This window comes from Rattus rattus, chromosome 4 (assembly GCF_011064425.1).
Source record: "Rattus rattus isolate New Zealand chromosome 4, Rrattus_CSIRO_v1, whole genome shotgun sequence".
NCBI classification, from domain to species: domain Eukaryota; kingdom Metazoa; phylum Chordata; class Mammalia; order Rodentia; family Muridae; genus Rattus; species Rattus rattus.
This window is the reverse complement of record NC_046157.1, coordinates 159,801,772-159,817,225: the sequence shown is the minus strand read 5'-3', so window position 1 is coordinate 159,817,225 and position 15,454 is coordinate 159,801,772. Positions and strand designations below refer to the sequence as shown.

Here is a 15,454-nt window from a genome sequence, read left to right as displayed (position 1 = left end):
AGAGAGAGAACCAATTCCTCCAAGCTGTCCTCTGACTGTGGCACATGCTTGCCCCACCCCCAAATAAATAAATAAATCCAATAAATTTTTTTTTTTTTTGGTTCTTTTTTTCGGAGCTGAGGACCGAACCCAGGGCCTTGCGCTTCCTAGGTAAGCGCTCTACCACTGAGCTAAATCCCCAGCCCCATAAATTTTTTTAAAAAAAAAAATTTTCCCAAAAAAAAAAAAAAAACAAAAAAAAAAAAAAAAAAAAACCAAACAAACGAAAATTTTATGAAACTAAGAAAAGGCAAAAGGGCATGTTAAGAAAAGGGCCTCCCTAGTCTCTTACATGGATTTTTCCTATGTTCACAGCAGTTCATGAGACTTGTCTTGCTCTTATTCTAGAGGGCTGTCATCAATAGGGTGGGTGGCTTTAAATGAGAACACACAACATTTCAAGCAGTGCTGTGGTGGTTAGAATATGCTTGGCCCAGGGAGGGGCACTATTTGGAGGTGTGGCTTTGTTGGAGTAAGTGTGGTCTTGGTGTAGATGTGTCTCTGTGGGTGTGGACTTTTAAGACCCTACTCTAAGCTATCTGGAAACCAGTCTTTTCCTAGCAGCCTTCAGACGAAGATGTAGAACTCTTAGCCACACCTGTACCATGTCTGCCTGTGTGCTGCCATGCTCCCACCTTGATGACCCTGGGCTGAACCTCTGAACCTGTATGCCAGCCCCAATTAAATGTTGTCCTTATAACAGTTGCCTTGCAGGGGCTGGAGCGATGGCTCAGCAGTTAAGAGCAATGACTGCTCTTCCAGAGGTCCTGAGTTCAATTCCCAGCAACCACATGGTGGCTCCTAACCATATGTAATGGAATCCAATGCCCTCTTCTGGTGTGTCTGAAGACAGCTACAATGTACTTATATAAAAAAAAGTGAGTTAAAAAAAAAAAGAGTTGCCTTGGTTATAGTGTCTGTTCACAGCAGTAAAACCCTGACTATGACAAGTGCCAATATGAAAGGCCAGATGCCCGATGTCCCTGGTTATAAAGCCAACAATTTCATCTGATTCAACTTCATCATTGCAAACCTCGCAATTGCCCACTCTGAAGACACCAGCTCTTCGTGATGTAACGGGAGCATCTTTATTGAAACCCGTCTTTTACCAGGAATGGCTCCAGAGTCAGTGTCTCCGACCTCATTGAGCTTACAGCAATGGGGCAGGAATAAGTAGCTTGGGATCTATACTCCTGAAGCCCAGAACACCACCCAGCCTTTCTCTACTGTACGTCTGTCTGTAGACTCCTGTCATTGTTCCTGTCAGCCCATGCCTGCCACTCTACCCTCATATTCATTCCTAGGGTGGGTGAAAGTAGATGCCTTGGGAACCTGGTGTGGGTCACCTCTCTTAGTTGTCTCCAGTGTCTGACACATAGGGTCAGCCACATGCCAAGACATGTGCCCTATCTTGTGGGATAGTGGACCATGCCAGGAAACTTAGTAAGGTAGAGCGGGTCTGAGACTGTAGGCCTCTCTCTGCTCCTGGCCAAATTCCTGGCCTGGACCGCCAGGTTCCCCAGGTTGTTCACGTAGCCCCAAGCTGAGTTCTCCATGCTAATGAGGTACCTAGAGCCAATGAGCTTCCCTTTCCAGACATTCCTTCCCGAAGAAGGTATTTAATCTCTGGTCCAACCTGAGAAGTGGGTACGCATCCATTTTCCATGATGAACAAGCAATAAACAGTCTGGAACCAAGGACTGTCTCTTTCATTGAAAACCACCATGGAGAGCATGGAGCAGGCCTCTACCTACAAAGCCACAGCTTGAGTCTCCCATAGAAGGCCCATCAGTGCCCTCAGACAACCATCACTACCTTTGCGGATGAGCTAAGCTAGAGTTCCCATCCCACCTCCACCCCCAGCTAATTGATATCCTTTAGTCCCAACTCTGCTCTCAACTCCCCGAGACCCAGGAGTGCCTGGATGGCCAGGAGTTTGGGAGCCCCTGGTCCTGGCCTTGTGTGTGTGTCGGGGGGAGTGGACCCCCAACCACTTCATTCCTGACTTCTCTATGTGGTTCTCCAACAGCACCCAGAGGTCCAGAAGTTGGGAAACCCCATCTTAGGTCTTTCCCCATCTTAGATGTCATCTCCCTCCATGCCCCACCCCCATCGCCCCAACAATGTCTTGGCGCTTCCCTGAAGCCCAGCACCTGACAGCTGCATCATGGGATAAACACAGTCAAACTCCCTATGTTTCACCTCCCCAGGCTGAGTGTCCCACACCCCAGAACGAGGACCCACACTGTCTATTCTTCTGTCCATTTTTACTGCCTCTGAGCATGAACAGCAAGGCCTCTGTGTGGGATTCAGCCCATTCGAGGTAACTTCTGAGGTGAGCAATCAAGATATAGAGAACAGAATGGATCTGATCTGGATCAGATGAAGCACATCCAGGGGTTTTCTCACGACCCACACTGCCTTTTTCCTCTATCAGTCAATGATGGTGGAGGCCAAGTGGGGCAGAGTTTAAAAACACAAGTCAAACAGAAGTCCCAAGGAAACACTGGTCAGGACTTAGATTTAAATCCAGAGCTTACCCAAAGGGCTCCTAAATCTAGCCAAGAGACACTGTTAATAAAGGTGTCTTGGCTAGCTCAGCACTGGGCATGAGACAAAGAGTGTCTCCTTGTACCTGGAAGATAGTACTTGTGATCTTGGGATATTGGAACTAAAGCTCTGCAAGTCCGAGCTAGCCCAGAGCCTGGTCCTTAACTAGCTATGCTTGACTTCCCAGGTATGAAAAGGGTGCTCTAGAACCCAGGGAGCTAATGATCACACCCCCCTGGCAGCACATCATGGTCCTCAACACCCACATCCCTCCTCGCCCCACATTAGATGTCTATTGTCACTTACTTTAGAGTCAGAAAACACATACTCCTTCCTCAGGATTTTCTCCTTCTCTGTCTCCACCAAAATCACCAGCTTGTTCAGAAACTTCTGGGACTTAATAAGCTGCAGGACTTTAGAAAAACAGAGGTTTATTGATTCGTGCATGTGCTCCTTCATCTGCTACGTCCAGTGTCCAATGTGCTCTAGACACCCGAGCCTCAATCCGAGCCCCACATACCTGGACTAAGCCCTGGAGCTCATTTTAAAGGTGTGGTACCCAGAACCAGCTTAAGTTAGCTTTGCTACACACACAGTGAGACTCTGCCCATCCTTCTCACCTTCTCCCTCCTCGCCACTTCCCTTCCCCACCTCCTCTCTGTCTTGATTAATTTGTGAAAAATTCACAGAAAATTTGTAGTTTTCATTTTTTTTTAAATCAAAAATTGAGGGGCCAGGGGCACATTGCTTTTTAAGCGGACCTGAGTTCAATTCCTAGCACCCACGTCAGGTGGCTCACAACCACCTGTAACTCCAGCTCCAAAGGAGATGTGACTCCTTTGGTCTCTTGGGGCACCTTCATTCACATACCCAGACACGCACATGTAATTAAGAATAATAAGGATAAAATTAAAAAGGAATCAAATCATTCCATAAGATTTGTTGTTGTTGGCAATTGTATCCTTCCACTCCACTGCCTCCAATGTCCTGCCCTCCTGAAAGGCAACTAATTTCAAGTTTTTTAATGAACTCTTTTGAACTTTATCCCACGTTTCTTAAAATGAATAAATAAGTCAATAAATCAAAGGTATGTGCAACCACCTGGTTTATCATTGTATTTTAGCTACATAAACACTCAGCACTTATGTCACCAAGACCATGACAAGGCTCCTGACAGACTAGTCCTGGTTGCTCTTCTTTTCCTATACAACTTAAAACTTGCTTTCCTGAGTTGGGCCCATGAGTCCCCTCTCTTAGCTGAGGAGCTATAAACAGCTGGCTGCTGGGGGAGAGAAAGTCAAGCTAGTCAAGTAGTGCCAAGTGCCAGCGGATGGTCTCACACCCATGTGCACGTATCAGTTTCTGTCTTAGGGTTTTACTGCTATGAACAGATACCATGACCAAGGCAACTCTTTTTTTTAACCCCTGGAGCTGAGGACTGAACCCAGGGCCTTTCGCTTGCTAGGCAAGCACTCTACCATTGAGCTAAATCCCCAACCCTGCAAGGCAACTCTTACAAGGACAACATTTAATTGGGGCTGGCTTACAGGTTCAGAAGTTCAGTCCATTATCACCAAGGTGGGAACATGGCAGCATCCAGGCAGGCATGGTACAGGAGGAACTGAGAGTTCTACATCTTCATCTGAAGGCTGCTAGCAGAATACTGACTTCCAGACTGCTAGGATGAAGGTCTTAAAGCCCACACCCACAGTGACACACCTATTCCAACAAGGCCATACTTCCTAATAGTGCCACTCCCTGGGCCAAGCCTATACAAACCATCTCGTGGACTCAGTGAGAGGACAGGAAGTTGGGAGGAGGGGAGGTGAGGGTGGGCCTGAGAGGAGTTAGAGGGGGTAGTGTGGGGTGAATGTGGGCAGAATATTATGCCAGCCTTTCCTGGGTTAATAACTGCTCAATGACCATGTTCTTTTCCTTTTTGATGGTGCGGACGGTCACCCTGCATGCTGAGCCTCCCTCCTAACCTGTGGTAAGTGCTTTCCTTCATTCAGACTCTCCTCCCCACATGACCAAGCACTCCTCTGCTGTCTCTCCCGTAAAGAAGTGCTTTCCCACAGCTCCTAGGTCTGCTGACTTTGAGGCCTGATGAAAACCTTCCTCCTTCAGCACCGGAGAATCCACTCCTTTGTCCTTCTCCTTGGGCTCTTCTCTCTCTCCTTCCAAGTCTTCTTTGTTTACAGCTTCACTTTGGTACAGCAACGTCTCTAGTAGCTTTTCAAGAATTATCTTCTAAAACGTAGGACTTTTAAATGAGCATACACTAACATATCTAGTCATTGTGACGTCTTTGTTCCTGCCCACATTGCTCTTTTATTATTCTAGAGTTCTTCTTTGTTTTTTTATTTTGAAAATCTGTTTCTTTCTTTTGATTTTTGAAACGTAGTTGTGTATAGCCATGGCTGGCTTGAATTCCTGATGCCATCCCTGCCTTTGACCCTGTGCAGAGCTGTTCTTCTTCCTTTTGCTTTTCTCTATCTGTTAACTTAAGAATATTTTGGGGCTGGAGGGATGGCTCAGTGGTTAAGAGCACTGACTGCTCTTCCAGAGGTCCTGAATTCAAGTCCCAGCAACCACATGGTGGCTCACAACCATCTGTAATGAGATCTGATGCCTCCTTCTGGTGTCTGAAGACAGCTACACTGTACTCATATATAATAAATAAATAAATCTTAAAAAATATATTTACAATTAAAAATGCTTCTTTTTGCTGTTGTTTTGGTTTGTTTGAGACTACATACATACATCTCTCTATGTAGTCCTAACCATCTTTAAATTCTCTATATAGACTAGCCTATCCTCAAAGTCATAGAGATCCCCCTGCCTCTGCCTCCCAAGTGCCGGGATTAAAGGGATTTCTGGCTTTGATTCGAAATTTTATTTTATGTGTACAGGTGTTTGCCTGCAAGTATCTGGGCCCTAAATGCACGCAGAGCCCACGGGGGTCAGAGGAGGGCATGTGATCTCTTAGAACTGGGGTAACGGATGGCCGAGAGCTGTCCTGCCTGAGCTGGATCCACACCTGGGTGTCCTGGGAGACCATTCCGTGTGCACAGCAGCCAAGCTGTCTCTCACTTATTCCTCTCTATCTGTGTAACTCATCCCATCACGTGCTTCGCCCGCTCATTCATTCTTGCCTGGTCCCACTTTCTTCATGGGTGCAAGCTCATAAGAATAAAAAGACGCCAAGATAACCGAGACCCCAGATCTGGAGCCTTTTCCAATTAAAGAGAGGTTTCATAAAGAAGCCACCATTACATTTGTGTGTGTATGTAAGCTGAGGGGACAACTAAGATTTGCAACTAGGAGGTTGAGTCACGAAATGCCTGGCTTTTGTGGGTCTGAAACACTCAGCCTTGGTCCTTTTCTGTGACACACATGAAACCTTGTGCGCCCTCACTGGAGTGTGGGCTGGAGAGGCTCAGTGCTTAGGAGAGTACGTATCTCCTGCAGAGGACACCAGTTTCTTTGCCAGCAGCCACGTCAGGCAGCTTACAACTGTGATTCCAGCTCTAGGGGACCCAAAGCCTCTTCTGGTCATCTACATGTATGACTGCATGGGTGAGCACACATAGGGAAGTACACACACACACACACACACAAACACACATACAGGCACACACATGTAAATTTATAAAAAGGAAAATGCAAACTTCCTTGGTGTTATAATTGTATGGGTAATCACATACAGGAAAGCATGCACACACACACACACAAATGTATAAAAATGGAAAGTGCACACACACACACACACACACACAATACACACAAGCACACATGGTAAGCTTATAAAAAGGAAAGTGCAAACTTCCTTGGTGTTATGATTGCAGCCATGTACCATAATACTCAGCTTGTACTATTACTATTCTTTTTCTTCTCCTTCCTTCCTTCCTTCCTTCCTTCCTTCCTTCCTTCCTTCCTTCCTTCCTTCCTCCCTCCTTCCTCTCCTCCTCCCTCCCTCCTCTCTCTCTCTCTCTCTCTCTCCTCTCTCTCTCTCTCTCTCTCTTCTCTCTCTTTCCTTCTTTCTTTTCTTCCTGTTTTTTTTAAGTCAGGGTCTTTATTATGCAGTGCTGGCTGGCCTGGAGCTCACTATGTAGATCACACTGGCCTTGAACTCATGAAGCCCAGCCTGCTCTGCCTTCTAAGTGCTAGGATTAAAAGACTGTGCCACCGTGTGGCCTAGCGCTAATCCTTTTTAAAGCATCTGGGAGGGCACAGTACAAGGGTGTCTGGCATCATAAGATTTTATTTAACTTGTGCCCATTTGTACTTCCTGCTTTCCTAAAACCAATGAGATGGGCTGGAGAGATGGCTCAGTGGTTAAGAGCATTGACTGCTCTTCCAGAAGTCCTGAGTTCCATTCCCAGCAACCACATGGTGGCTCACAAACATCTGTAATGAGATCTGATGCCCTCTTCTGGTGTGGCTGAAGATAACTACAGTGTACTCATATACATAAAAATTAATTTAAAAACATTAAAAAACCCAATGAGATATAGATTGTGTAAGGCATGCAATTACACAGGCAGTGTCAAGATGATCAGAGGTCCCAGCTTTAGCTATAGAATGAATGCAAAACTAGCTTATGAGACATGAGCCTCTGTCTCAAAACAAAACAACCAAATAAAACAAAACATCCACAAAGAATCTCTGCCTCTCTGTCTCTGTCTCTCTCTCCCTCCCTTGCTCTCAGCATTTCCCCTTTATTATTTACTTATTTTTAAACTGGCAGAGAAAGCTGTACAGAAACACCAAGGCAACATATGAGGCTCTGAAGCACGGGAGCACAGTGGAATGGGTAAATCTATGTAGCATGGACAGTACTGTCACAGTAGCCCGAACACCCAGCTAGCACCAAAGAACTCAAAATGAAAGAGGAGAAAAGAGACCTTTTCCTCCCCACTACTATCTTGGCCCTTCTCTGGCTGTACCCCACCCCTGATTCTGGGCCAGTGCCCAAGCATGGCTCAGGAAAAGAGGTGCAGAATCAACAGGCCCTCTTCCTAGCCCCTGCCTGGTCATTTTCCCACTCAACTGAGAGCAGTGAGGAGATGTTCAAGTTGCTCTCATAAGCACGAGTCTCATGCAATCTGCACATGACATCCGTTGTCTTCACCCCCATTTTACAGATGAAGACTGGGGGCACAGAGAGGCTAGGCTACACAGCTGGCAGGAGGTAGAGCCTGAATTTGACGGTAGATTGTCAAACCCCATGAGGAGATGAGCATTCACCCAGTGCTACCCTCAGAACCATCTGTATGGATAACGCAACAGCACCAAGGTCTAGCCTGAAACTTCTTGCTTGGGAGTTTTTCCAAAGTCCTCTTCATGAGATACTTATCTTGTTCTCAGGAGGCTAGGCCATTCAATGCTCCCATTGCCCTCCTGCTGCACTCCACACTGCCCCCACACCTATTTCTGTTCTTTCAGATCCCGTGTCACTCCTTAGGGTGTTTGCACTCTCTGGAACTTCCCTCAGGCACCTGTCCAATGCATAGCCTCGAAACCTGGGAATCTCAGCTCACACACTTACTGCTTAAAAGGGCCAGCCTCCTCTGTCTGCCCTCCTAAACCATCCCTTCTTCCCAAAAGATCTCCACCTATGATGCCGTTCTGATTTCTTCAAAGCTTCAGAGTAGCTGAAACCACTGCCTCGATAGATTTAGCTGAGGTTTACTCACCCTCAGTGCACCAGAATACAAACTGCATGTGGGCAGGGACCATATGGGTGGCTTGCTGCTCTGCCCACAGCAGCTTCTCCACCAGCTGTCATGGGGATCTTACCCACTGTGTGTACAAATACTGGACAGTACAACACACAGAGCTGCAGTGGCTCAGCGGTGTCCGTGAGAACAGCTGCTCGAAAAGAAGCTGGGTGTTGGGTTATACCCCGTGTTGTTCACTCAGTCTTTCTCATCCCTGAGTACTGGAAACTGAGGCTCAGAGAGACGAGTCCAGGTCCTCCAGCCGCCAAGTGACAGGGCAGGGGTGTGAATTTGGACCATTTAGGTGCAGACTTCATATACTTCAGTTCCACAGGGTTGGTGATTTGCTAAGGGTGGCAATCCAGTAACTCTGCTAGCCACACCATACAGGGCCTGTCCCAGCACAGTGAGGTAACTGCATGCTTGCAGGGACACGGAGACATGAAACCATCAGGTGTACACATAAGACTACTATGGGGCAACTGTGGCAAATACATTTATAGTCTCATTTCTAGGGGTGGTGGCTAAGTATGCAGGGGTATCTTTGTATCAAGAAAGAACTTCCATAGGCAGGGAGAAGCTTAGGGAGCACCCTATGGACAGGGACACCCTGGCTTTTGCTGACAGACATTGAGGTGGTTTGAATGAGAATGGGTCCCATAGACTCATATATTTGAATGTTTGCTTTCCAGCTGCTGGAACTGTTTAGGAAGGATTAGGGGTGTGGCCTTGTTGAGGGAGATGAGGAATTGGGGGTGGGGCTCTGTGTTTTCAAAAGCTCACAACATTCCTAGACAGCTCTCTCTCTGCTTCATGCTTGTGGATCAAGGTGTTAAGTTCTTAGCTACTGATGCAGTGCCATGCTTACCTGCCTGCTGCCACTCTCCCCATTGTGAGGGTCATGGGCTCTACCACCCCGCAACTGTGGGTCCCATATCAAACATTTTATTTTGTAAGTTGTCTTGCTCATGGTGTTTGGTCATAGCAATAGAAAAGTAACTAAGACAGTCACTGTTGACATCTAGTCACTGTGCTGATGACCACTGGTCATTTGTAAGAGCTCCCACATAAAACCAGAATATGGGTGTGTGTTGCAGGGTGGGATGGGACGGGGAGTGGGTGGGTGACTTACTTTTTTTGTGGCTGTAGAACTTGTCCTCAGAACCATCTCTGGACTTCTTAATGATCAGTTTCCCAGACTCGACGTCTACTTTGAGATGCATTTTCTGAGGAATGCCCAGGGACTCTGACTTCACCTTCAGAATGTAAGACATGCAGTCAGTGGCTGGCTTTGTAGTGCCGTCTCAGATTGATTTGTCTACATGGCTGGGGAGCCCTGGGTCAATGTCCTGGGCTAGGCTATCTGGCTACTATTTGCAGGTCTTTCCCACCCTGGCCTGATAACACCCCTATTTCCCATAGCTTGCTTGAAAAATGACTGGCACTGAGGCTGAGCCCAGCTTGCCCATGTGCAACCCAGCTGTTCCACCGACAGATTTGGTGGAGGAAACAGATGAACTGTTGGGAAATGGTTCATTCACTGATTAGTTTGACAACACTTATTAATCTGATGTGTCATCTACTTCTGGAAAGAATCTTAGCAATAGATTCACACTCTGGGGCCTTGTTACAACCACTAATTGAACATCGACTGGTAATAATTAGGAAGAAGACTCCTGCCTAGACATGTTCAGAAAATGAAAATGTAAGCTGGGCATGGTGGCAGTTTTAGGTGGATTCAAGAGGACACCATGTGGGGTCCTATCTTATAAAAACAAAAATAAAAACAAAGAAAAAGCCCCCCCCAAACCAGGAGCAATATAGAGGTCAGGCAAGATGGATTTGTGGGTAAAGGAGTCTGCCACCAAGCCTGGTGAGCTGGAGTCAATCTTTGAGACCCACATTGTAGAAGGAGAGAAGCCATTCTTACAAGCTGTCCCCTCCCTCACATTCCCTGTCTCTCTATCTCTGTCTCTCTCTCAGAGCACATGCACACACACACACACTAAATAGATAGATGAATAAATGTGAAATTTAAAAAACAAGGTGGTAGAAAGAAATGGAAATCCGTCTTTTGTGAGACTCCTTTCAGGGACGAAGAGGGCTTTGGGGTGGGCAGTGCTGTGTCTCATAAAGGCGGGACCAAGTTGGGCTGGAAGTACTAGAATCATGGAGGTCCATTAAGGAAAAAAAAAAAAAAACCCTTTCTTGGTCTCAACCTAAGCCAGTCATTTTAAAGGAAATCATAAGAATTGTTTCCTCTAACTGTCCCTCTACCAGACACTAATTTTATAGGCAGCTTGTGACCCTCAGTTTGATGTCACTCCTCCTTCCCGCTTTAAGGAGGTTCATTCCATTTTAGACCAACAGGGAGCTCTGTCTTTGTAGCCTCCCACGAGGGTACATCACTGATGCATTTAGGCAGCAATTATGACGTTCATTCACTGTCCCAGCCAGGTGGCTTCCCTGATACTACTCTCTGCCATCGGGTTCCTTATCTTTGTACAGCCCAAGTCAAAAGCACTCTCTTCACAGGAACCACAGTAGCCCCCAACGGTAGACCTTCAGGTCAGGCTCTACGGCTCCAGAGTCACTCACCTCAAAGGTGACCGGAGGGATAAGGGAACGCCTGTTGGTAGACTCAGAGCCCTCATGCAGCAAGGCCTTGACCTGTGGACAGAAGTAATGAGTCAGAGAGTCACAGGAATGTAGAACATGGGACTTGGACACTTGCCCATAAAGAGGGGACTCCCGAGAAATCAGGAGGTCGCCATAGGACCTCTGCGAGTACCTTATCTTCAATGGAAGACAGCAGACTTGTCAATTGACTCAGTTTGGCCACCATGGTGATGGGATTGGCCTCTCCGGGCACCTGGGAAGTGAAAATGAGAACAAACAAGGTCTGTCTGAGGGTGAACTCTGGGATGGGCATGGGACACTTTCCATGCTGGTCCTCTCTCCATCTTCTACCTTACACACTCACACACACACAGACACACACACACATACACACACACACACACATACACACACACGTATGTGTGTCTATGTGTGTGTGTGTATATATAATATATATATTATATATAACAAATATATATATATGTATATAAAATATATATATTCCAAATTCCTCATGGCCAAAAAAATAGATCTTCACTTCTTCTCTCTAACTCTACCTCACCCACAGTGTTTCTCACCCCACCTACACAGTCCTTAAAAACTCTGGGGCCGTCCTCGATCACCACCTTCCCACCCCCCTACATCGCCTGAGCTGGCGGTGTTCTTGCTCGACTTCCAAAATATACCCATCCCCACTGCCTAAAATCCTCACCAGTTTCTTCCCACAGCAGGCAGAACCACAGGCAAGCTCCACATCCTGTCTCTGAAGGTGCTGCGGGCTTAGATGCCCCACCCCGAGCCATTTTCCTCCTCACTTCTCATCTTCCTCCCGCTATACTTGCTATTCTTGCTAAGGAGTATCCAGATGCTTGGGTTTCATCTGGGAAGGGCATGTTACGATCTAGATCTCAGATCTCGCAAAGAGCTGCTCCCTGCCTACCGCAGCTCAGACAAACTCCTCAAATCACCCTGCTGTGGTCACTTGTGAGTTGGGTATAAAATTCCCCTAATAGAATGTGGGCTCCATGAGGATTGAAACCAACATACCCTGTTCAGTGTTTTGGTGTCTGGCCTATGAAGATGCCTAAAAGACCTGTTTAGTGAACCCTGGGCCTCTAAAGACAAATAGCTAATAAATTGCTATACCAGACTGGGACTGGTACCCACGTATGCTGGGCCTGACTCCAAGCATATATTTATAGAAGAGATATTTGCCAGGCTGTGGCATGAGCTGCGTGAATCAAGGTCCCAAGTACAACCTCAAGCAATGAAGAAAGACAAATCAAAACAAAGCTAGATTCTACAGTATCTACCTTACTGTGGACATGCTGCCCTGCTGGAGAGGTGGAGCTAACAAGCTAACTGCCCCTGCCTAAGGATGTAGGGTGAACAGACTTGACGTGTATATGACTCACTTCAACAGTAGCCCTCTTTACCACAGCCCTTGCTCATGCTATCAGCTATGCTACACTGGCTTTTGGGTGGTTTTTTTTTTTTTTCCTGTTTGTTTGAGGCAGGGTCTGGGGGTGCAGGTTTCAACTTTCTTAGCTCCCTACAAGTTGTGCTTACAGGCCTGTACTGTCAAACACAGCCTTGGCTACACTGTTTTAAAGGTTTTGCAGGCCTGACCCGAGACACATGCCATCCCCTTGGCCAGCGGCTGGTTGTATTTCTTTTTAAACCTCTCTAGTAGCACTTCTCTGCAGTCCCCAAGGAAAAGGGCTCTATAATGGCCAGACTCAGTGCCCTTTCAAGATGCCAGACATACTGGGTATATCTGCTCCTTTCCTCCGTGTGTAGGGTAGGACAGACATTACTGCAGGGACAAGGGAAGGAAGAACTCTGGAGATGAGACTCTCAACTCAGGCTTAAGGCCCTTGCAGCAGATCAGCCTCCTGAGCTGTAAGATCTGAAGGCCTATCAAGATAGACATTCTTGGGGGCTAACAGATAGCTTAGTGGTTAAGAGCACTTTCCAGCTTTTTGGAGGACCTGAGTTCAGTTCGCAACACCCACTGGACAGCTTCTGGGGATCCAACACCCTCTTATGGGTTCTCTGGACATCGGCACACATCATACTCTGTCTGTCTCTGTCTGTCTGTCTCTCTCTCTGTCTCTCTCTCTGTCTCTCTCTCTGTCTCTGTCTGTTTGTCTCTCTCTCTCTGTCTCTCTCTCTGTCTCTCTCTCTCTCTCCAAACAAAGATAGCTATGTGTGATGATGCATGTTTTTAACTCCAGCCCCAGGGAAACAGAGGCAGGAGGATCTCTGTGAGCTTAAAAAAAAAATAAATAAATACAATATATAAAAACAATATTCTCTGCTTTATGGGGGGTTAGGAGTGAGACCTGAATTCTACTTCCGGTAGAGGTTGCCACCCTGTTCTGCTTCCAGCTGGAAACTCAGTTGATCATATGATCATACTGCCCATTGGACTTACCCTGGCCACTGCAGTCCCAGCTCCAGAGACCTGGTCTCTCTCCTCACCTACTTCAAAGATTTGGGGTGTGCTCTCCCATTCAAGCTACTTAATCGCTGGTGTCTGGTAGCATCCGTGCTGCTCTTACTTTCTTAGAAATTAACCCATCTTTCACTTCAAAGACAGCAAAGAGCCCGTTTCCCCTGCTGATGAATATTTTTAGTTGTATAAATAGAACACAAATACATTTTCCCTGTGAAATCTTTGTGGGAGACCAAAATAGGCCGCCTCAAAATATTCTCTTCTGGCATATTTCGAGATGGCTATTCAGAGCAACTGTAGATAGAAACAGCTCTGAAAAGCTGTCCTTTTGTAAAACAAGATTATACCCAGCTCCATTAGTCAGGTCAAAGGTGGTGGAGATGAGGGTCTCTGTTCTCTTCCTCCTCTGCCTTTCCTGGCACTAAGAAAGCTCATATGCACAGGACATTTGGAGCAGGAAGATACTAGAGTGACGCTTCACCTATTTGGTTTCTCTCTTTACTTTTTTTTTAAAATCAGAATCTTGCTATGTTGTCCATACTGGCCTAGAACTTCTGGTTTCGAGCAATCCTCCTGCCTCAGTCTTCCTGAAGAACCAGGACTGCAGCAGGTACAGCTCATCTACTGTCAAGGTTGCTGTGAAGACAACTGTGATGGTTTGCATATGCTTGGCCCAGGGAGTGGCACTATTAGAAGGTGTGGCCTTGTGGGAGGAAGTGTGTCATTGTGGGGTGGGCTTGGAGACCCTCCTCCTAGCTGCCTGAGGATGCTCAGTCTGTTCCTGGCTTCTTTCGGGTGAAGATGTAGAACTCAGCTCCTCCTGCACCATGCCTGCCTGGATGCAGCCATGCTCCCGCCTTGATGATAATGGGCTGAACCTCTGAACCTGTAAGCCAGCCCCAATTAAATGTTGTCCTTTATAAGACTTAACTTGATCATGGTGTCTGTTCACAGCAATAAGGCCCTAACTAAAACAACAACTTATCTTTCCAGGAAATCTCCTTCCTCATGCTCCCAAGAGCTTCATGGTCACTTGACTCCAGCATGATAGGCTCCAAGCCCCTAGCTACTCCTTTTGCGTCAGGGTGGTTTAAACACTGTCATCACAGGGACTTTCTCAGTGCTGAACATTTGTGTGACCTTCCCACTTATGTACACAATCCACCGTCAGCTTGCTCAAGCTCCTCCGTGGGCCCATATCTCCCTGGTCCCACTGGCCACATGGTGGTAGGGTGACATCCTCCTGGCTTGACGCCTCATCTTCGTATTGCTCTGTAACATGCTGTCTCCACACAGCAAGTGGGAATGCTGGGAGCTCATTCTACAGCAGCGTCTGCACCACAGACAGAATTCTGTGCCTTACTTGATTATGCTACCTTTTGCCATCTTGGGCCATACAGCAGATTTCCTCTCTTCATTTTCAGGGACACAGCATCAGTACCTACCCTCAACGATGCTTCTCGGTGACCATGTGGTCGCTAAGACAGCTCCCCACACAGAGGAACACTTAAAGGTGCAGTCAACTTTTCCTTCTTTTCTTCCTTCCGATTCTTCTCTTAGACAATACATCCCAACTACTCTTTCCCTTCCTTTCATTCCTCCCAACCACCCCGCCCCCCACCTCCCCTCTCCCTCAGATCTACTCCATTTCCCTTCAGAAACCAGCATGCCTCTTTTCTATACAGATCTCCTGCCCTTCAGAAAACCTGTTTCCACTCCAGGAATGTCCCTGTTCCTCCCAGAGTCATCCCTACCTACTGTCTGTGAGCAGCCAATGTACAGCCTTTCCCCCAGACTAGGGTGAAGGTGCTGAGGAGAAGGCTTAATTGAAAATGGGCCTCAGCTCAAACATGGGAACCTGAGTTGGATCTTCAGCATCTGGAACAAACTGGGCTTGGTGGCCAGCACCCGGAACTCCAGCATTGGGAGTGGAAGTGGGGTTGGGATGGAATGAGGATTTAATCTTAAAACTTATTGTATGGCCAGTCAAGATGACTCTAGATGAGCTCTACCTATGTCTGCTGGGAGAGGCTATCTCAGAAGATGGAGTAGAAGACCAGCAAGA

At 46.9% G+C, this 15,454-nt stretch overlaps 1 protein-coding gene across 1 annotated transcript in view; it reads right to left on the bottom strand.

The window, feature by feature from the left end:
* The window catches only part of Inpp5d (inositol polyphosphate-5-phosphatase D), a 104,463-nt gene that overhangs the window by 28,105 nt on the left and 60,904 nt on the right, over nucleotides 1–15,454 (bottom strand). Inside the window, exons 7-10 of the mRNA XM_032901566.1 lie at nucleotides 11,104–11,184; nucleotides 10,911–10,982; nucleotides 9,445–9,568; nucleotides 2,896–3,002 (exon numbers count right to left, since the gene is read on the bottom strand). Coding sequence (XP_032757457.1) covers nucleotides 2,896–3,002; nucleotides 9,445–9,568; nucleotides 10,911–10,982; nucleotides 11,104–11,184 — 384 coding nt within the window. The remainder of the gene's footprint in view (nucleotides 1–2,895; nucleotides 3,003–9,444; nucleotides 9,569–10,910; nucleotides 10,983–11,103; nucleotides 11,185–15,454) is intronic.